Genomic DNA, 20,981 nt, shown 5'->3' with positions numbered 1-20,981 from the left:
CACAACATCGGGCAGATAACATGAGATCCCTGCAAACAAAGATCCCTTACATTCTAACCACAATAAATACCCAAAACCAAAACTAAGAGCTGATTGGCTCAACGACAGTGTTTAGTTTTCAACCAATCGACAAATTGCACCATTTCAGAACCAATGTATCTTGATTGGCCTTTGGGGGCACTCATTCCCCACGTCCCCAAATAAATAAATATGGACAAATTTCCCACGGTTCTTGGCGATGTCTTTTGATGACGAGTACAGAGTCTATGCCATCATGGATCGTGGATGTCATGCGACTTGTTCTAGTTGTTCGGTTTACTATATTGAGTGATAACTACATATTGTTTTTTAATCTTCGATGTATATTAACGTTTTTGTAGATCTTGATCATGTGTTGATCCCCCGCGGTAGATTTACTATGTGGTACATTGCGACTGGATAGCCTACCACGGCTTTTTGCCGGTGTGTGTACTCAAGAAGATACTTGCCGGGTGAGATTGAGGAGGTGTGCTCAAGTGACCAGGACCTCCTTACAAGGATACCCAACATTTAAGCCCCATTAGGATGTCGGTAGAGTAAGTTCGCAGTAACATATGTGAGTGGGGCAGATCTGTCAAGATGGGAGTGGGTCAGATTGTATGCAGCTAAATACTTAAACTCAAGGTGTACAGAGAAGGCAGACCCAAGGAAATATTAGAGTGATCGTTTTGTAGTCTAGCATCATAATGACAGCAACCGTGTACTTCAGAACCAATTACAAGTACCGCTGTCCAAAGTCTCGCTTCGCTATTCCTCCTATCCTAACCCATGACATAAGGACCCAAACCTAATTTAGATCAAAAAGAAAAAGAAAAACAAAAGAAGAAAAGAGCAACGCCATGCAATGAAATACCAGCTAAATCAGGACGTGGGATGATCATATTCCAAAAGCAAGTCATCGCCGTCAATCTACCACGCGGCGTGGCCACCATCCATGCGCAGGTCACTACCAGTCATGAACGAGCTAGCGTCACTAAGCAGGAAGACCGCAGCACCACGGTACTCCTCGGGACGAGAGAGACGACCAAGCATGTTCTCCTTGGGCCACTGTTCCTCGCGCTCAGGAAACTGAACGAACAAGTTCGTAACCATAGACGTGACAATGTAACCCGGAGAGATAGTGTTGACGCGGATGTTGTACTGGCCCCATTCAGCGGCGAGGTTGCGAGCAAGTTGGATGACGGCTGCCTTGCTAGCGTTGTAAACGGGGCAAATAAGGCCCTGGAAAATAATTGTCAGATTCTTGTACTTCGAGGATTTGAAAATGGTGATGTGGCACGGGGGATAATGCGGGGAAACAATAAAGTTTCACGGGGTGGAAAGCCGGGGGTGACACGTCAAGGAGAGCGAGATTCCCATAGCCATGAGGTATATTGGATAGACAGGGGGTAGGGTAAGACGAGGAGAAGAGGGATGAACATACCCGATTGACAATAGTGCCACTCATAGAGGCGATCAGAGCGATACTACCTCCGTTCCCAAAGCGAATCATTTGCTTGGCCACTGCCTGCGAGGTCATGAACACACCGGTGACGTTGACTTCGAGCATGGTATTGCTGTCTTTGGCTGAATACTCCAGTGCCGGGGTCTCCTGTTGGATACCCGCGGCGGCAATGAGACCGTCCATGCGGCCTTCCTCGTTGGCGATACCCTCGACCACGCTGTTGAGGAGCTCTGTGTCACGTACATCGATACGACGGTAATGCAGCTCGGTGCCGAGTTCCTTTGCGCGCCGCTGGACCTGGATGAATTCGGGAGCCTGATGTAACAAGCTTATTAGTCTCGTTCGAGGTGTTTGGGATGTTCAGGTTTCAACATACCGGGTCCTCGAGACGATCAAGGGCATAGACTTTTGCGCCGGCTTCCAGAAGGGCCTCCGCTTGAGTCAATCCGAGACCACGGCCAGCACCTGAGACTAGCACCACCTTGCCGGCGAGGCTGAACTCGGGCATTCTGGACTTCTGTCCCAGCAGAATAGGGTCGGAAGACATAGGGGCAGTGGGAACGTCGGTGGTTTCGATGGTGACAGACATTGCAAGTGGAGGTATTAAACAATAAGGTATCAATGGAAGAGCTGATGATAATGAAGCGAGGATGAATGTATATTAATATGAGCGTAATACCAGCACACACGGGAGTATCGGATATTAGATGAAAGCGAAGATGATTCAATTGGAAAACTATCGTGGAACGAACTCTCTTTAAATAATGTTAGTTCACGATCCGGCACAGTCAAGCCGGAAAGCCAAGGGCAGGGTCCTAGCAGACCGGTCTCGTGAGCTTTGGAAGAATCCAAAAATGGAAATTCAGACTGTACGAAGCGCGCTGCAACGCTTCGGTCCAGACCCCCGAGGAATGCGTGTAAACGGCTGTGGCGAGGCCTACCCCATCTGCATCCATACACTATAGCTGGTGTCTGACTGGATTTTCAGGCTTAGTATGAAGTATAGATTGTGTCATAATTACTCAAAGTCGGTTAAAGGTTTCTTGGTTGATTTTCTTTCCAGCAAGTTGCACACAGTTGAAATCCAGGGATAAACTTGTCGACGTGGGGAATATTGGGAGTCACCAGACAAGAGTTCACGATGTGGCAGATCGGGACCCAAACGATGGCCACCCGGATTTCTGGTTTAGGCAAGCCGTCTGGGGAACCCGGGGAACAACGCCACTTTAATTTTTCAAGTTTTTTATTTTTGTCTGAGATCCAGGTGACCTCGTGAAATTTTAATACCAACACATATGCCTCGAGACGGACCTTCTAGAAATTAGTCCAAGCACCTAAATACCGGGATCAAGTGATCATTTGCAGATCCCCCGCCAATCACCACAGTTAAGACTGCCCGTGCCTGTTCCTGTTCGATCGGCCGGGCTCCAGGATAACGGTCTAGAGATCATTGGCCAATTCAGTGTTCAATTTCTTTTTCTCACCGTGCTTACACCTTATATAGCCTATTCTAGATCTTCTTAGGTGACATTCTAACGAAAAAAAGAATACGCGTCCCTGTCGCGTTTTAAACATTGAACTACATTTGCCTACTTGTACGCTCTGGTAACCCCGGATCTGCGGGGAACTAAAATTAGCTGAACATAGGGTGTTATAGCTTATCTCCAACTGTAAAAGTCTTGTGACCAGCAGAATCTTCCATTCCAAGCTCCTTACTCAATCGGGCGATTCCGAGACTCTGTGAACGCAATTAACATTTCCATCTTCTAGAATGATCCTACCCCTGACTCTTACCCCTGCCCCGGCTTCTGAGATTTCTGCTGACGAACGCCCACGTTCTAGACCCCTAATCAGCAGTAGGTTGTTGTCGCTGCAGAATGGTAGATCTATGATCCTGGTCTGTGCTGGCTTACCCCTTTCTCTGCTTTGTCTTATAGTCCGGTCGGTGTTTCGCTTGTGCTGTATTCCTTGCCTTACCCGAGGGGTTCCTGGGTTTTGCGACTAAATCGGCGTGGCTTTTATTGCTGGTGTGGCCTTGTAAAATGTCGGTGAATGGGTTGGGCCAAGATCTGACTGTCTTGCTTTTTGAGATTGATCATATTTTTGATTGCCGCGTGACATTTGGGGTCTCTTATTGACGTGGCCTCTCAAACCGCTCAAGTGGCATCAAGACGGACGGGCATGTCCATTACATTCGGCATGGCGCCGCCGCAGGCGTAGTTAACATTTATACGCCGTAGTCGTTTAACACAATCAAGAGGGTGCTAACGTGATATTAGCCATGTTTAGTTCTCTACGCAGTAGTTATCAGACAATTATAACGATGCTGGTTGGCCACTCCTCTTCCATGGCCTCCTTATACGCCGCATCTCGTAAACGACTTGTCAGTTCCTCTCCTATGTAACTCTCGTCATCGTATTGGCGAGGCCGAAGCTTCAGCAATGGAAACTCTACGGTAGAGTTATCGCTCTTCGCGCCTGGCACCATCTAGCCTCTGTGGTTCCAAGATGAGCAAATACAGAGTTTCACCGGCCTTTGCAACCTGGATCAGTGCGAAGTGCTTGCTACTACTCGGCACTATGATGCGGCTAATGTAGGGTCTCGATGGGGAGTCTGGCCTCATTAGGATGGCCTGTGCCAGCTTTCTCCTCTTTGCCAGCGGCCCAAACCACGTTAGGACCCTCTGTGCGAGACTCGGTGGACCCAGCAAATTTCTCGAGTAGCTGCCAGCTCTCAATTGAATATGCCGGTACGGTGCTTCCAAGACTAGCTCCCCGCCTTCCACATAGCCGAAGTCGTCATGCAACTTGCCATGCATTTCAACATTCAAAATCGTGGCAGGATGGGTACAGCCGTCGAGCCGGTTGGGCCATTCTAATCTGACAGCAGAGTTGACTCCTGCCCAGCTCCACGATAGTCCGTGACGTTTGGACTCTCCACAATCCTGCACAATACTGGTCTTCCAACAGCAAGTGGAGGCATTTGCCAACTGCTCCGATCGCGAGCAGACGGTCCTTTTTAGATGCGAGATGTCGCTTCGTGCATCTTTATAGCAACTCGTACCAAGCTTCGTACCTGCAGCCCCTGAAGCTATGGAGACTTTGGGGTCAGAAAACGAAGAGCTCTGTGCTTGCGCATGCCTCGTTGCACTGTGTCATCGGGCCTACACTACCATCGATCGACGCGAATCCTTTTTCATCAACTGTGTCGGCTTGCCCGACCGCTTGGAGAAGAAGTTGTCCATTACGAATAAGGGTTTGTTGACCAGTTTCGTAAGCCATTGAGGATGGTTCCGACCTGTGGAAACCCTCCAACAGCTCTCTGATTTCAATGTTCCGACAAGCCTGACACGGGGGTATCCTGCAATATATGGAGGCGAGGCCATTCCATGGGATAGGTGTAAGCATGCTCGAAGTTGGATGTGATAGCTTGGAGTCCGTCATTCGTGCAATCACGTGAAGTAACCTCCTAGGTCTTCAATACCAATGTCTGTCTAGTCCTAGTTAGGCACATTCACTCTACTGTAATACTTGTGAGGAAAATGCATTTGAATAAATAATTTCAAACCGAAGGAATCTTTAAGGTCTGCTTTTTGCGCACGGATAGCAAAGCATACCAAGTGTGACAACGGACACTGTGCATAACCCCCTCAAGAGAAACAAATATTAGTCTAAATCCTAATGTCCCGTCCCCAGGTCAAGATTCAAAGATAACCAATATCACACAACCACCCTCAGGTCCATGCGTTCGTTCCGTCTAAACTTTGCACCTGGATGATCGATTGAAGTGGATCGAGTGGGGCCGAACCCTGGTTTGGGATCAGCTCTGTGAACCCTGCAGATCTTCTAAGTGCCCAGTTGGCGACTGTAAGCTACTGTGTAAAAACGGGATTAACAATATACATGGACTACGTGACACAAAGATCAGAGGCGTCAAGTCAAATGGAGTATATTAGACAAACAGATACACATAATGTACCTACGATGAACCAATCCTCGACCATCCAGCACGGAGTGTGATAAATAATGCAGAACAAGATGCTGGATGAAGAAACTTCCCTCAGCCAAAGAAAAAGTCGAGTCATTAGGTTATGTACAGTGAAAAATGCTCGTCCAAATCCGTCCCATAGAAGTACACTAAGTTGATAGAATCCATGACCCGGAAACATAAAGAGATGAGAGAAAAAAGGCGATAGCAAAAGGTAACAAAGCAAGTCCCACTCGATGCACAGATTGACAGGAGGGAAATGATAGAATGAAGCGCGAAAAAAGAAATAGGAAAAGGCGGATCAGCCATGATGATGGAAATGTGGAAGCGGGATTTTGAACGTCAAGAGCAAACCAAACAAAGGGAACTCCAAGAACACCGGCTCCGGGTAAAACTGGCCCCCGAAATCGAGCAATGGCCAGGTGAATATCGTATTGCGCAAAAGGACAACAAAGAGATCGAAGGTTTTTAGTTTTCATACGTGTAATTAGGCCTCGCGGTATCCCCAGATACGTTTCTGCTCAGTGACCCACCACTTTCCGACTTGCTCGGCATCCGAAAGCCAGGCAGCGGACTCCTCGCCGTGTTTCGGGGTGACCTCTTCAATGAGAGTTTTGAGGGTCCAGGCCTTGATGGGATGATTTTCGTTGGGATCTTCGCCCAGGTGGGTAAAGGAGTATTCAAAGCCTTCTTTGAGAGGGAGGACAAGACGGTAGGGAACACTGGCAGTCGTGACGGAGAGCATCGAGCCACCGGCATTGATAAGGCCCATGTTCCAGACGGATCGTTTGGCAGGGCCATCAGGATGAGACCGGGCCTCGAACTGGGACGGCTCCGGCTCGGGCTCAGCTTTCGGTGAGGGTGGGGGTTGGGGGTGGGGTCGACGATGGTCAGCACGACCCTTGTGGGATGGCTCCTCGATAGAGGCGAGGAAAGGACGGAGCAGAGACTGGCCCTGGTACTCGGGGAGGAGCGCAGAGGCGATTTCGGAGTCGCGCTCATCCAGGGAGTTGGACTGGACGAGGAGGTCCAGGATGGTGGGAACAATGGTGAGCGCGGTTGCGTTGGCGGTAATATCCACTCGTGGCATTTGCGGGTGGTGGAAGACAAGAGGCACGCGGAAGTTACTGATATGACCGTTTTCATAGGTTCCGGTCATGTCCTTGTTATCCTCACCGAAAGCTTGGCCGTGGTCTCCGACGACGACTACCAGAGTCTCGTTGGCGATTCCAGTCTGGTCGAGCATGTTCATAATGTCGCCCAGCCAGATATCAACGAATCGTGCGGCGTTCAGGTAGTTGTTCATCAGATCGTGGTTGATGCTTCCTTGGTCACCCATGTACGATTGTTTCGTGAAATCGTCGGGCGTGCTCCAAGGGTGATGTGTTGTACTGGTGACGTGAGAAAGGAACATGCGGGTCTTGTTGTTTGCAGCCTCCTCGAAGAGATCCCACACATAGGGTCGAAGTTCAGTCTCGGCATATCCGAAGTAGTTAATTTCCTTGCCAGAGGCGTGGTACTTTGCGTGAGACGATTCCAGGGTGCTCTTGACGACCTTGTGCTTGAAGCCCATGTTCTCGTTGAGGACATCCTGGCGGTCGTAATCGTCGGTAATAGACTGCATGAAGACAGGCTTCCACGGGTTCTTCAAGGCCTCTGGTTTGGAGGTATCTCTGGTATCCGATTTCGGTTTGCCTTCATTGAACAATTCGAAAATTTGCGGTAAGCATGGCTGATAGATTTCTAGCGCTGCCTCCTCCAAAAGATCCACTGGCAACGGGTTGACACCGCAATGGCTTCCTAGGATACTCTTGAAAGTCAACGAGCTGCCTGTCATAGCCCCGCGAACGTTGAGACCGCCCATTCCTTCTTCTGTTGGTGTCTTCCATGGCGAATCTGTCAGATTGGCGCGGTTTCCCTTGCTGTCGGTTGCGTATTCGCCGGTCAACTGTTGGGCGACGGGAGTCATTGTCACTAGACGGTCAATCGCCTCCTCCACATCCTTCTTTTTATGAGAGGCGAGAAGGTTATCAAAGAACGGAGTGCCCTGCTGTGTAGGGAACATCTCCTTTCGGCCACTCTCAAGAGTTAATAGTACCACATGGTTAACCTGGACTGAGTGTTCCTTGAAAGCCTTCTTCAAGGGTTCATAGATTTCGCCACCCAAGTTCCTAACCTTGATGGGGTCATTCTTGGGGTTATAGAATCCGCCTTCAGCACCACCACAAACATAAGAGTAAGAGTTATCCTTCACTGCGCGGTCTCGGGGACTCATCTCCCATCGACTAAATCCCTTGGGTGGGTTTTCGGGAAGCCAAGAAGCCCGTGACCATTGTTCCACAGACGGATCGGGCTGGTATAGAGGGTGAGAATTCCCGCTAGCATCCACAGTCATCAGAGGAAAAGGCACCGCGGGCTCACGACAACCTTCGACCGTTGCGGACTTTTTCGTGAACGCCTCGAGCAGTGTCAGTGGGAGAGCCCCGGAGAGATGGTCGTACGGGATCTCTGGGCGAGTGATTTCCAAGAAAATGAGCGACACACAGATGGCGACGGCGGGGATGATGCGACGGAATGATCGGAGGTCAAACGAGGCCATGCACGACTTGCTAGGGGCAATCAATGTATACCGTGCTTTGTATCCTCCCATACACAGGTCTCGGATTGCCTGCAATCCAAGGCCGGTGAGGTTGTACACGTGCGAATGAACCAACCATGCCACTAGTCCGAGGACCGTTGCTGCAGCAGACACAGTCGAGATACCACTAAGTAGGATCTTCATGGCGGCTGGGTCGCTGAGGAAGCTCCCACCAGCTGCCCAGGCCACCTCGGCACCGGTTTGTAGGAAGAATCCGAACTGAATCGACGAGGCACCCCATGTTATTAGGCTACTGTGTTGTTAGTCCATGTTCAAGTGCCGAGAGCCAACATTCTTGGTGGCTTCGTCTTTCACATCCGGGGTAAACATACGATAGACCCCCACCTACGGCGGTGGATAACCATTGCCAGCGGCCTTCCGGCGCGTGGAAGCGCAACAATAACCGCACACATATTATGACCAACACATCTTGTAAAATGAGAGTTGGCGAGTAGAGAACGAAATAGAGGAACGGTAACGAGCGAATGTGTAACGCAATGTGTAAAGCCTTCGAGGCGAGTCCACTTACAACAAGCGCAGAGAACAGAAATGGTGGCAATGGCGGTAAATAGGCAAAGACGGACATGGCGAACTCATGTCATGATAATTTTGGAGTCGCGAAGTTGAAAGGAAAGCAAAGGGGGAAAAGGAATGCGGAATGCGAAAACAGAGAAAGACGAGAAAAAGGAAACTATTCTTAGCCAGTGGAGTAAGGAAATACATCTGAGACCCTTGGGGCAATCTCGCACGCGACTTTGCGGCTCCAACTTGCAATGCTTGTCTTTTATTGAGCCCATAGTTGGTTTCGTTTCCACTCCCGCTCCCACTCCCACTCACAACTCTCGACTCTCGACTCTCCACGGATCCCTCGGTCCCTCTTCATGTGGGCCTCTCTCTCGGATGTGACGGAATCAGAGACATGTACAACTTGTGAATTGTGCTCGTACCTGTCTGTACCAGTGTATGGTACGGAGGCAAGGTGGACCCTGCATGACACTATTCGTCTAGCACTTCCTTCCAAGGCTTTTTCTCCCGGCTTGCCCTGATTCGCCCCTTGACTGAGACACGTCTGAACCTCCAAAAGGCAACACGGCACGCAACCTCGTGTTAGACTCTCTAAGAATCCGGGGTTGCAAAATGTGAGCCTCGGAGAGCTATTCACGCCCGAACCCCGTTCCCCACAGCGACCCGGCGCCATACAGAAAGTGTGTGTCAAGGCGCGGTCTCTCAAATTACTTTTTAAATTGGAGGCAAATCAGGCACCCATGTAGTGTTGTGATGTGACCCTCCAAGCCGCCACAAAAAAGGGACCGTGGACAGCCAGGGAAAGGCCACCCTGATCTCCTTAGATCGTCGGGGATCCAGTGTTCCGATGGCATCTCTAAGCCTTGTGGAGAACTCGTTGATCGCATACCCGTTTTAGTTGCTGATGCCCACCATGTCTTGCTTTGTCTTGCTTTGTGTGCGATGCACATTACACGATCCATTATCCCGTTCAGATGCATACTCAAGCCTTTGCCTAGAATGTGTCAAAAATAGGGGTCTAAAAACCGCCAAGTAGCCTTGGCGTAGACCCTGCAGCAGACTGGTTCAATGCTGTTGCGCGCTTGGTTCGCGAACATGTGTGATTTTGCCATTGCTCGGTGCATCGCTCTATCGGTGCATCGGGCATCCGAACTCACCGATTCTTCATTGTGTGGACGATTGCCCCCCATCCGAGTCATGGTCGTTTGTATGAGTTCGTGTTTTTCAGTCCTCGATGACATGATTCACTAGTTTGGCCCCAGGGATACTGACGCACCGGGGAAATGAAAATCCACAGTGCATATGCAGATCCGTCCAGGATTTTACAAGGGATTTAGGCTTATATTAACTTCGAGTCGCACGCCCTAGCTTCGAGTCTACTAAATCCTGTATCCCCCAAATTTCAAAGTTGAAATGTTAAATTGACTCTCATCACTCGTAATCCATCTAAATGCAATCTAAAAGAAAACAACCTATATACAAATCCCCAAGAACGGGATACAACCCAATTATCGCAGATCCTTCAAATCACCACGCTCCCTCACAGAAGCAGCAATACCATTCCCAACCTCCGACCCCAACTCCTCGAACCCCTTGACAACCCCATCCCGATCACCCTTACTCATCTCCTGACTCATCTTGAACTTCCCCTGCAACCTCTCAACCCGAATCTCGATCCCAATAATATTCTTCTTCAACAGCTCCACATAGTTAACCGGCGCATCAGACACCTCCCACGGAGTCGGCTTCTCACCACCCGTATTTCCCATAATATCCCGCTCAGACTGTCGCGACAAATCCTCAATTTGCTTCTGCAAGAACGCGCCTGTCTCTTCAGCCTTGGAATTGCAGTATACGCTAATCTTGCCGTACGCTTGCACGGCGGAGTAGTTCCACGTCGGGACAACCTTGCCGGATTCTGGCTTTGTTTTTGTGTAGAACTTCGGTGTGACGTAGTGGTGGTGCGGGCCATTGAAGAGGATTAGGACTTCGTCAGCGAGTTCGAGGGTGTTGTTTCCTTGCGCGTTTTGTTCTGCCAGCGCTTCCATTAGGGCTTTTGCTTGTGGGTTTTGTTTTGCGATGTGCCCGCGTAGGATGCCGTCTGGGAAACGGTCATCGTTTGAGGAGGGGGTGTCCAGCACGAAGGGGATATGGCTTGATTGGATGAAGGCGTGCGATGGGGATTTGATTGCTGTTGTGAGGATTCCTAGTGGGTTGTCACGGATGAATTGTTGCAGAAGGGGGATTTGGCCTTCGGCGTGGACGGTGCGGAGATACATTGTGGGTGGTGGTTGTATAGAAAGATGTGAGGAGACTCAGTCGCGTTGATGAAGTTGGATATGTACTTGTATGTCTGCTTTATAACTTCATCTGTCATATGGGGAAATTAGTTCTAGTCATCGCGTATCCCTGTTGCTTGATTGGTAGTCGGCGCCGAATGTTGTAGATGCTCTCCATTTCTTTGCCCATTGCTTTGCCAATCCTCCAACCGTGTCTCTCTAATTTATCAGATAGTGAGTCAGACCATTGTAGGGTTTGGAAGGGCGTGATTCTGCTTTCCGCGGCAATTCCCGCAATGCCCGCAATTACCGCTGGAGTATACATCAGACTGCTATTTGTGCTGATTCATGATCAGGGTAGGAGCAGGAAATTTTCAAAAAAAGAGCAGCGTTATGTAGATGCTCAATCCCTGCTGGCTGTAGCTTGTATATGGTGTGACCTTAGCATGTTTTGTATGACATTGAATCTGTCCTACGATTAAGCTATCCATAAATTGAAAGGGACACCAGATCAAATTTAATCTCATGTTTGCTTAGCAAATTCGAATCTGCTTTGAATGCATCGCGTACCACTGAATACAACTACAAGAAGAAAATTGTGGGTATAGGTATAATGTATACCAAGTACGCTGGCAGGCACTTGAGAAAAACCAACATATAGATCGAAAGTATGATATCTTATGAGTAGGGATAGCAAAACCAAGATGATATAAAACACCAACAAATGACGCCAAGCAGATGACCCCCAAAACACCGCTAAACCACAAGAGTCCTAACAAGACCCAAGTTCATGCAATGCGCGACACAATCTCATCATTCCCTAACCGATCCACAACCCCACTTTTAAGACCCAAGAACTTCTCAATCTGTCTCCGAGGCATACCTTGCTTATCGCGCATAGCCAAGACCTGCTGGATAGTCAGCGCATCCAGAAATTGCCGGCCAGGATGACCGGCAACCCCAAACGACTCGGCCTCTTCTTCCGCAAGCTTGTTGAGTCTTTGGCGGGCATTGACAACTAGCAGGGCTGGGTTCGAGGACTGAGGGAAGATCGTTTGCATTGGGCCGGGGCGGCTGACGGTGCTTGAGTTTGAGTATGTTGGGACTGGGTTGACGGGGCCGATTGAGCGGAGGGAGGCGGCGAAGTCGGGGTCTCGGCCGTCCATGTCGATGGCTGGGAGGAAATGATTAGCTTTTTTCTGATGATATCGGTGGTTCAACTGTTGCGAAGGGCGCGATAGACGTTTGGATGCTGGAAGGATTGCGTGGACTAGACATACCATCAGATTTTACACTGGACGGTGGCTCCTTGGAGTGATATGTCGGCCCTTGAGACGAAGGAGTAGGTGTGCGAGGAGTTGAGGGAGTGTATTCAAGGTTGGGTGCTGCAGTCGTAGGCTTCGGTGTGGTTGCTGCTTTTGCTTCCTGAGGAGCTTTGCGCTGTCCCGTCGGTGGAGGAGCCGCTTTCTTGGGATACTGTCGGCGTGCGGCAGCAGATGCCGCTGACTTGGCGGGCTTTGAAGCAGCGGAACCCATTGTGAATGTTGAGGCGTAGGGTGTTGTTGAAGGTCGAAGCCTTTTTTTGCGACGGAGGTCGGGGAAAAATCGCGGAGGTCGCCTTGGCATTTGATCTGCCACTAAGGTGACGTCAAAATATAATCAACAAACATTTTGTTTTCCGGTGGGTTTACTGGATTGCAAATGGTCAAGATGAAGTATCGCTGCTTAGGTCTTTGGTGCTTAACATCATGAATTGAAAGCGACGCATAGGGGAGTGCATTGGCGCAAATGCCCCGGCGTATGAGCCGAATGCCGACTTCGAAGCTATACCGGAAGAAATGTACTACAGATAGATTGAAATAGGGATAAATCCAAAGGTTTGTCTCGCTCTTATATTGCTGTAGAGGCTTGCTTTTGCAGAAACACACTGGCATATCATCATATCTAAGATACAATACTGCATGAGCCCTGATATCCATGCAGTATGCTTCGCAGATAAAGAACCGGGACTAGGGCTCAGACTTTCCAGACATTCTAGAAGTTTAACGGAGACCAGCAAGGCGGCGACCCTGCACCTCGCCCAATGCGCGGCTTCCACTGACGAATGCAACAGCACCGACAGCAGCCACGGCGGGGAGAATCTGGAACAAGTTCCAGGAGGTGTAGTAGAGGAAGAAGATTCCCTCGAAGGCGACCAATGATCCGAGGAATACGGCGTGAGGGAGAGGGGCGGACTTGAAAGCAGTGGGAAGGTGGCTGACGTTGGCACCGAGAAGGAGCCACTAGAGGTAATGGATTAGCTGTTGTTTATACCACCGCAAAAGAAGGCGTCTTACCAAGCCAGCAAGAACTGGGAGAGCAGCGCCGACCATGGCGACAAAGGCCAGAGTTATGACAATGGGTGGGTTAGACGGAGAATCCTTGAAGATGTGGTGGATCTCGGGCTTCTTGCCATAACGCTCGGTCTCGACGGTCGGCACGGCTAGTTCGGGGTTGCGATCAATTGACAATCGGAATACAGAGCTGTCATATGCATCCGATGTACCAAATCCGCCAATTACCACACGGGCATCAACTGGCTCGGGGAGGGAGAGAAATTGGATTGGCAGGTCTTTCTTGGTCTGGGAGCCGTCAGCTGCGTCACTTGCGATGTTTCGGAGTCGCATACCAATTCCACTCTTGACTTGCCATTTTCCTTGACAGTAAACGGATAGGAAATATCCAATCCAGTATGGGCATCCTTCAGCAGAAGGAAAGCTTGGTGGGGGCGCTTCGGGGAGCTTCCTTCTTGAGCTGTCAAGGTGACGCGTAAGGTATCAGCGTCAACAATTGAAACGGGCTTGGAGAGCGGCTTGGAGGAAGCGAGCCTATGTCAAATGCAATGTTAGCATTCGTCTGTTTGATCGGATTGAGAGACATACTGCTCCTTGAAGCCTCCATTGACACCAGCGCCTTTGCGTTGAACGGCCACGGTGGCATCAGTAAAGCCCCAAGCCGACGCAGCGGCGCCCGGCAGGGCGGCAGCAGCCAGTAGGCAGAATGGAACAGTGGCCTGCCACAGATGCATTGTGAAAGAAAGAAAGGCAAAGCAAAAGAAGTTGCAGTGAAAGCTGAAGCTATAGAGGAGGAAGAGGGAGTTGCAGAATAAGGCGGACAGTCTGAAGCCGATAAGCGCCGATCAACCGTAGCCCTAATTTCTTTTCTGCTCGACCTCAACACCCTCCATCACCGTTATTTCACTCCCGCCACACATTCGTCCCATCGTTATACTTTTAGCGCCGTTAATGAACCTTTAATCTCATTACTGCGGATGGGTGCACCTCTGGTCCCGTGAGTTTTCCCCCGATATGTCGGGCCCTAATCCCCTTGTCCCCTTCCTGACGGTCCTTCTGACGTCGGCCTACACCTGACCCCCCATATACTCCCCTCACCCACTCTAGCTGCTGTGAACATCCCTCAGCTGTTTTTATATACTTCCCAGTCGCTCTGTTTACTGCATGTCGTATCCGCATGAATAACTTGACTGACCAATCCCGGACGTTTAGCATTAAATCACGATGCCTCCAAAAAAGGGTCAGCGTAAATCGATGCCGGCGCGCATCAATAAAACGCCTACTCTTACACCTTCTCGGCGCTCACCGCGGGTTCCTCCTCCTCAAAAAAGCCCTACTGAAACCAGCAACCCACCCAAAACACTGAACCTTACACCCGCCTCGCCCGAAGAGACTTCTATCAACATTCGTTTCTACAACCCTAAACCTACTGCGACTAGTTCTCGCTCACTGGCTGAGGTCCCAGAAACTCCATCCGCACGCCGGCGAGGATTTCAGACCCGTCCTTCTCGTTTGTCAACCGTCTATACACCAACCATAGATACCCCGGCCAGCCAGGGCAGTCGGCGGACCAGAAGGACAGCTGCTCTTGAAACACCAAAGAATGATCACTCCGACTTTGACCCTCTGGAGGGTATCGGTAGCACCGGCTGGACCAACGATCAATACTTCGGCGCCCTCGGATCAGAAGGAACAGCGGACGGTCCATCCAGCCCCACCAGTGCGTCCGACATGCGGAACTCATCGCGGGTGCGCAAGCCTACAATCAGGGCCCTTGAATCTCTGGAATCAGTCAAAAGAAAGCCTCGCAAGAATGCGAAAGCATCTACTCCGATCGGGGAAAAGCCCGCTTCCCTCTCAAAGCCTGCAAAACATAATGTCTTCAAGAAAAGCGCCAAGAAAACTCGCACGTCAAAGCGCATGGCGAATTCGAAGACTCAGAATGATATGATCTTGATCGGCAGCGATATTGACGTTAAATCCACTGGCAAGGTGCTGTTTGAGCTCACTCTTGAGGCCCTAAACCCTGAGTTTATTCTTCCAATTAATGTGGACGTTGAAGAATTCATCAAAGAGAGACGAGACGAATACTATCAACACAGCCACGAGGAGAAGTACGGAACCACTGCGTCTGCTGACGATATCCCTTCGTCCAAGACTGGCGATGAAAGCGTTCCAGAGTCCCTCGTTCCAGAAACCGTTGTCCCGGAAACTTCTGTCGTCTCAACGTCTACCACCTCAACTCCCGCAGCTATATTCACTGACACTCCGGGTATATTGGGCTTCGAAAAGCAGTCAGACACCAAAACGAGCAGCGACGGATGGATCGAGACTGGCTACGTCAACGACAAAGCCGAAGAAGTCTCTCTGATCCCCGAAGACTGCCATCTTTATCGCTCACTGCACACCTACGGGGATGAGAACCTGCCCTACCCTCCTGTGCGTGCTCGGACGGATCAACAGGGCGACAACGACTGCGCACGCGGCTACCCGCCACTCATCGGGTCCCGCAACCTCCCCGTCGGCTCGCAGTCACCTTTCCGGTCAGAGAACGTGGACGAGGAAAAGGCCAAAGTCCTATCCCGCCCCCAGGAAACCCGCGTTATCGCCCCAGCAACTACTACTCGCAAGCCTCGCAACACGCGCAAGCGTCGTCAGACTGCAGCCGCAGATACGACTAACCGGGGCGCGACTCTCGATAACGGTGAACGCAAGTCAAAGCGTCGCCGTCGCCAGACTGAACCCGGCCCTGCCGCTGCTACTGACCCTGCTATTGCTCCTACTCCTGCTCCCGCAGCCTCTTCCCCTCCGAAATATGCGACGAAAACCCAGTCTCAGTCACGTCAGGTCGCCCCCGCTGCCAAGCCTGCTACCGAAGATGTAAAGCCCAAGGTGCAGCGGATCCGTCTAACACTGAAGCCCGCACCTGAGGCTGAAATCAAGGGAGATGACCCGTTCTCCAACACAGAGGATACCCCCACCGTGCATTCCCCCTCGTCCGCCCCCTCGCCCGCGCCTTCCTCCGCGCGGACCCCAAAGCGCCGTCGTCGCGGCCCAGCCAAGGGGAAATGAGGCACTACTAGGAGCAAGAGCGACGACTATCATGGTCGTGAAACATACCCGGAGGTCAATACAACTGGCGTATCTTGGCTTTCACTCTTATTTTTCCCTTCTTGTTTTTTTCTTAATTTTTGTACGATCACGACTAGCGGGCGTTCAAGCATGTATGATTAGCAGGAGCATACCATGGCGTTCATTCCATGGGAATGGAATTCGACATTTCGTCCAGTTGTTTCCAGTTTTTTACTTCCCAGTCAGCTTACGCTTACTCCTCGTAATGCATGTCGCTGTTTAAGTAAATGGTGCTTTCAGATATTGCTAACGTGGCGCTTACTTCCACAGTCTTCCGTATCTATTTGCTCGATTCGACCTTGAGACCTTTACTACGTGGCATTTTAATTACGCCTCGCCCGGCCCCTATATGACCTATCACTTCCTAGGCCAACCCTGACACCTGGCAGCTATTCATCTCGTAAACGTTCATCTTGTTCAGATACTGTAAAAACAGCTCCCTGGTCAAGAAGTTGTTGATATCGAAGGAATGAAGACGAAAGTTCATGAAGTATGGTTGCTACGTCTAGTGAATGACAGGATACTCATGGCGCGCATTCATCTGCGAAGGGGCCCGGGTCAAGACCATATGAAGGATTTCATGCCATCGGATTAGGGATAAGGAAGGAGGAAGGTCTATCTGTGGCTTTCTACCACCCAGGATCTCTGGCGCCCGTCTTGAGTTGTCCTGGATCAGTTGCTTGGACCGCGAGTTGACACCAGCTGTCGTCTTTTTATTTCAGGTTTCAGTTAGAAGATATTATCTTTGCGAGTCTACGGCCGCTATTTCTCTGCTACTGTCATGTCCGCACCTTATCTCACTGGCCAAAAATCCAACCAAACATGCATTCAGCTCTAAGCCGCTGTAGAGCAAAATGGTCCGTACTCTTCGTGCGAGCTATATTCTTTCCAAGTTGACCGGGCAGCCTATCTGGAAGACATCACTGCTGTTTTCTTGACGGGAACGGACGTGGAGCGAATAATTAGTAGCTTGAAGGTCTTCCACGACACCATGGGTTTCCCTCCTTGAGATATGGATTGCTAGCTGGCTTCTCTGGCGACAAGCCTTCTTTGCATACATTGCGGCAACAATCATCGTAGTTGGTAATTCTAGCGGGAATCCCAAATGAAGTGAAATGAAACAAGTATCACAAACCATGACATAGCCTTTATTGCAATCACCTCAAAGCTTCCATTTTATCCCCAAAAAGACCAGCGCGAGTGGATTGAGAAATTTTAAGGGCACCTTTGGGTGTCCTTTGCCATACTTGGTGATCTGAACGCTGTTAAGATGTTAGGCCATTCTGGTCATATCATGTCTTTGCAAGCTTATTCTAGATGTGATTGGCACTTCAAAGCCATATCGGAAGTTCCTTGTCACAATGTCACTACTGTCTAACGGCTAGTTGTTTTGCTCAATGCAGACACTCGGATTTCATAACTTCACAGGAGTCAATGAAGCAGAATAATGTATTTATCCTCTTTTCACTGAAGACGAAAATGCATGCTTTACGACAAACCAAACCGGAATACTCGATAATACATGTTCTCAAATAATATTCAAATTTGCAGAGAATGACAGACTTGTAGTCCGAGGGTTTCGGTTCCCCGCGGTTATTCGGCAATCCCCCCGAAGTGATCTGCGGACCCCAGCTCTGTAACCCTGGCCCTCCAGAATTCGACATCAATACCAGGGGCTCAGAGCGTAAGTCCAATGCAAATGTCCATGGGGCGGGATTCTCCTGGTCTCGCTCACAAGCCACCCCGCACATCGCGAGCATGCGACAGATGCCGCCGGCAAAAGCTCAAGGTGGGCAAATGACTTCAGGCACCGCCAAATCCATTTTTTTGTTTCTGACTAGATATGTAGTGTGATAGTTCTCGGCCTTGTGTGCTGTGCACTCGGGCTGGGCATGACTGTGAGACATCCCAGCGGGCGGCGCGACGAGCTCGCAGGCGAAATGGAGGCGGAGATTTGCACAAGTCCTCTGGGGTGCACAAATCAATCGCACCGGCGATATCCGTAGGCTCTCCCGCCACTCCTCTGGCCTCAGTGGTAGTCGAAACATATGCTACAGAGAGCTCAACTTCCTATCCCGAGCATTCTCCAAAAGCCACAGTCTGGCGCCAATGCTTCCACGATCGATTTTGCCAGACGTGTCTTCAATGAAGAAGAAGCCGGTCGAACCCTCACCGGTGCATCGATTCCGGGCGACACAGGGGCCCCTACCTTAGACAATTCATTATGGCATCTAACAGAGGTCGAGCTACCCCCTGAGGATGTGATGCTAGCCTTGATTGACGCCTATTTTGATCGAATGCAATGGTTCATCATGCTGTTTCACGAGCCCTCCTTTCAACAGACAGCGCGCAGGATTCTATCTAGAACCTCATGGAGGCGTCAAGATCTGAGTTCCACCATGGCTGTTCTAGCAGTGGCCATGATCGGTTTGCAGTGTGTGCTACCAGATCAAAGTTGGAGAGGGCATGAATTACTACGACATTACTCAATCGACGGGACAAAGCTTATGCACGAGTTAATAAATGAGATACGGATACATCTGCTTGATATCTCGATCGACTGTCGGGTTGAAGCAGTCCAGGTCTGCTTCTTGATGTCCTCTTATTATGTCTATCATAATTCGCCGAGTATTGCATGGACGGTCTCCGGTATGGCAGTGCGATCTGCCTACGCTCTCGATCTTTATACAAAGTCATCCCGGTGTGATGATATTGTGATGGATGAGATTCGCTCTCGGTGCTGGAATCACGCGATTGTTGGTGACACATTCACGTCTGTTATTTATGGACGCCCTTCCTCTATTGATACGGGGCTAGTCGCTTTGCATTCATTGAAAGATATGGATGATTTGATGATCGATCCAATATTGCTCAATAATGAATGTATACCGGACGATATGAGGCAAACGACGACAGCTGGCTTTTTCGCAGCAAAATATGAAATTTACAACATCATTCGATATATCCTTTCCCGCTTTCGGCGTCTTCAATTGAGAAAGGAAAAAATGGAAGAGGATCTACAGTGCATTGCAGAAGCTTCACAAGACTCTGAGGAACAATTGATCCGCTGGCGAAAAACAGTTCCTCGACTGTTCGACTTCGAGGTTTGGAGCCACAACAATAGGCTTGAGCGATTTCACCAGCAAATTGAGAATTTACCTCCACGCGCAAAAGCCCAGGCAGAGATCATCGTTCTTCAGGCAGCTTGTCTTCAACTAACATATGATGGGGCTCTAATACAAGCCTGCCGGCCTCTTTTGGAACAGAAAATTACAAGTGCGTGTTCGCAATATGTGGTTAACGCAATCTGTCGATCCTTGAGAACGGCTACCACAGCAGCACTTCGAATATCACGCATTCCGGTCCTCCAGTTCAAGCACCACTTTGCTGAATCTTTTGCTTCTTTGCAGCAATTTACTGCAGGAGTCATTCTTTGCATCTCACCAACCAGCCAACCCTTCTCTGCCATAGCACATGAGGCCAAGACCGGTGTAATGCGCATCATTCATGCAAGCACAGCATTCGGTCCACACAACCGGATAGCCAAGCAAACCGCACAGCTCCTGACGGAATTACTCAAGGTAACCATTGAGCGGGAGATGTCTAGTGCTTTGAGAGGAGGACCAAGTTCTTCAAGAGATGTGCCTGACAGTAGCGTGAATTCGACTATACAACAAGTACCGCTCGATCATCCCGTGCCTCAGTCATCCTCTTGCCAAAATACATCATCCAGCCTTCTCCCAATGTCAACAAGTGGGGGACCACGGCATCCAAAAAAGTGCACAGGTAGCTTCGAACAGATTCACCAGCCTGGTGGGCTGGCAAATATGACAATCCAACCATCTTTCGAACCCTCGGAATGCCCCTCCGCAAACATCTTCGAACAACTCGACGATACCTTCGGCGCCTTTGGAGAACGTGAGTCCAGCTATCTTCCAAAACACACGTTAGCCTCACTGACACGTTACAGTAATGTTCAACCTGATACCGGATGACCAGAGTAGTGCTTGGAACTGGGGACGAACCTTTCCTTGAGTGAGATACCATGAATTCAAGGGAGAAGAAAGCAAGTCACCGTGGACTCATTGTATAAATGGGTGTAAATAACGCAGGAATTCAAGAGCTTGGAGGCCGGCTTCAATAACAAGGATGAGCAGAATGGGTATCATCAAAACAAGGATAGGGCTCAATGCTAGAATCAGAACTGAAGCAGCAATGGCAACAGCCAGCCAGAAGCAGAAAGATGCTAGGTTCATTGTTGAAGTAGTTGTGATAATTATTTCCGATGTGTAGGAGCGTCAACGAACGTGATCTGCCCACAAATATGTTCGTGGACTCTGCTACCTACTTTGGTAACTTGAGGTCATTATCGTTTACTTCAAATTTTCAGATGTTCTGTTTGGCGTGTTCTTATTCCATTAGGATTTACCAATCCCGAAAAATGACACAATGGGGTTATATATCTGTACGAAAACTTCTTTGTCCAGTCTCCATCGTCAGAGCAGTGCAAACACAAACATTTCCTTAATCTCCCACTTGGTCGTAGAGCACAAATGTAATATTGAAAGCATTATCCTAAATTACATATTCATTCAGTTCATTCT

At 49.7% G+C, this 20,981-nt stretch overlaps 8 protein-coding genes across 8 annotated transcripts; 2 read left to right on the top strand and 6 right to left on the bottom strand.

The window, feature by feature from the left end:
- Positions 1-687: 687 nt before the first annotated feature.
- Positions 688-2,418, bottom strand: N7446_002092 (putative short chain dehydrogenase). Its single transcript, XM_058510841.1, has 3 exons — positions 1,860-2,418; positions 1,463-1,798; positions 688-1,260 (listed from the first exon to the last, which is right to left on the bottom strand). Exons 1-3 carry the CDS (start codon positions 2,070-2,072, stop codon positions 949-951), a joined length of 861 nt encoding a protein of 286 aa, XP_058376377.1. The 5' UTR covers positions 2,073-2,418; the 3' UTR covers positions 688-948.
- Positions 2,419-3,944: 1,526 nt separating this feature from the next.
- N7446_002091 (uncharacterized protein) lies at positions 3,945-4,727 on the bottom strand (the record flags this gene model as incomplete). Its single annotated transcript, XM_058510840.1, has 2 exons — positions 3,945-4,497; positions 4,651-4,727. 2 exons carry the CDS (start codon positions 4,725-4,727, stop codon positions 3,945-3,947), a joined length of 630 nt encoding a protein of 209 aa, XP_058376376.1.
- A 1,230-nt stretch (positions 4,728-5,957) lies between these two features.
- Positions 5,958-8,694, bottom strand: N7446_002090 (uncharacterized protein; the record flags this gene model as incomplete). The annotated part of the gene is made up of 2 exons (XM_058510839.1): positions 5,958-8,358; positions 8,441-8,694. The coding sequence occupies 2 exons, from the start codon at positions 8,692-8,694 to the stop codon at positions 5,958-5,960; spliced, it is 2,655 nt and encodes an 884-aa protein (XP_058376375.1).
- Positions 8,695-10,141: 1,447 nt separating this feature from the next.
- On the bottom strand, positions 10,142-10,912 carry N7446_002089 (FMN-binding negative transcriptional regulator; the record flags this gene model as incomplete). The annotated part of the gene is made up of 1 exon (XM_058510838.1): positions 10,142-10,912. One exon carries the CDS (start codon positions 10,910-10,912, stop codon positions 10,142-10,144), a length of 771 nt encoding a protein of 256 aa, XP_058376374.1.
- A 788-nt stretch (positions 10,913-11,700) lies between these two features.
- On the bottom strand, positions 11,701-12,448 carry N7446_002088 (uncharacterized protein; the record flags this gene model as incomplete). The annotated part of the gene is made up of 2 exons (XM_058510837.1): positions 11,701-12,086; positions 12,193-12,448. 2 exons carry the CDS (start codon positions 12,446-12,448, stop codon positions 11,701-11,703), a joined length of 642 nt encoding a protein of 213 aa, XP_058376373.1.
- A 506-nt stretch (positions 12,449-12,954) lies between these two features.
- Positions 12,955-13,979, bottom strand: N7446_002087 (putative oligosaccharyltransferase subunit ribophorin II; the record flags this gene model as incomplete). Its single annotated transcript, XM_058510836.1, has 4 exons — positions 12,955-13,194; positions 13,249-13,533; positions 13,581-13,779; positions 13,834-13,979. 4 exons carry the CDS (start codon positions 13,977-13,979, stop codon positions 12,955-12,957), a joined length of 870 nt encoding a protein of 289 aa, XP_058376372.1.
- Positions 13,980-14,469: 490 nt separating this feature from the next.
- On the top strand, positions 14,470-16,317 carry N7446_002086 (putative GPI-anchored cell surface glycoprotein; the record flags this gene model as incomplete). Its single annotated transcript, XM_058510835.1, has 1 exon — positions 14,470-16,317. One exon carries the CDS (start codon positions 14,470-14,472, stop codon positions 16,315-16,317), a length of 1,848 nt encoding a protein of 615 aa, XP_058376371.1.
- A 2,108-nt stretch (positions 16,318-18,425) lies between these two features.
- On the top strand, positions 18,426-20,412 carry N7446_002085 (fungal specific transcription factor domain-containing protein; the record flags this gene model as incomplete). Its single annotated transcript, XM_058510834.1, has 2 exons — positions 18,426-20,295; positions 20,348-20,412. The coding sequence occupies 2 exons, from the start codon at positions 18,426-18,428 to the stop codon at positions 20,410-20,412; spliced, it is 1,935 nt and encodes a 644-aa protein (XP_058376370.1).
- Between the last annotated feature and the right edge of the window lie 569 nt (positions 20,413-20,981).

This window comes from Penicillium canescens (assembly GCF_028828765.1).
Source record: "Penicillium canescens strain IBT 15451 chromosome Unknown utg000002l_segment0_segment0, whole genome shotgun sequence".
Lineage (NCBI taxonomy): Eukaryota > Fungi > Ascomycota > Eurotiomycetes > Eurotiales > Aspergillaceae > Penicillium > Penicillium canescens.
The sequence above is the reverse complement of the archived record's forward strand: the minus strand, read 5'-3'. Positions and strand labels throughout refer to the sequence as shown.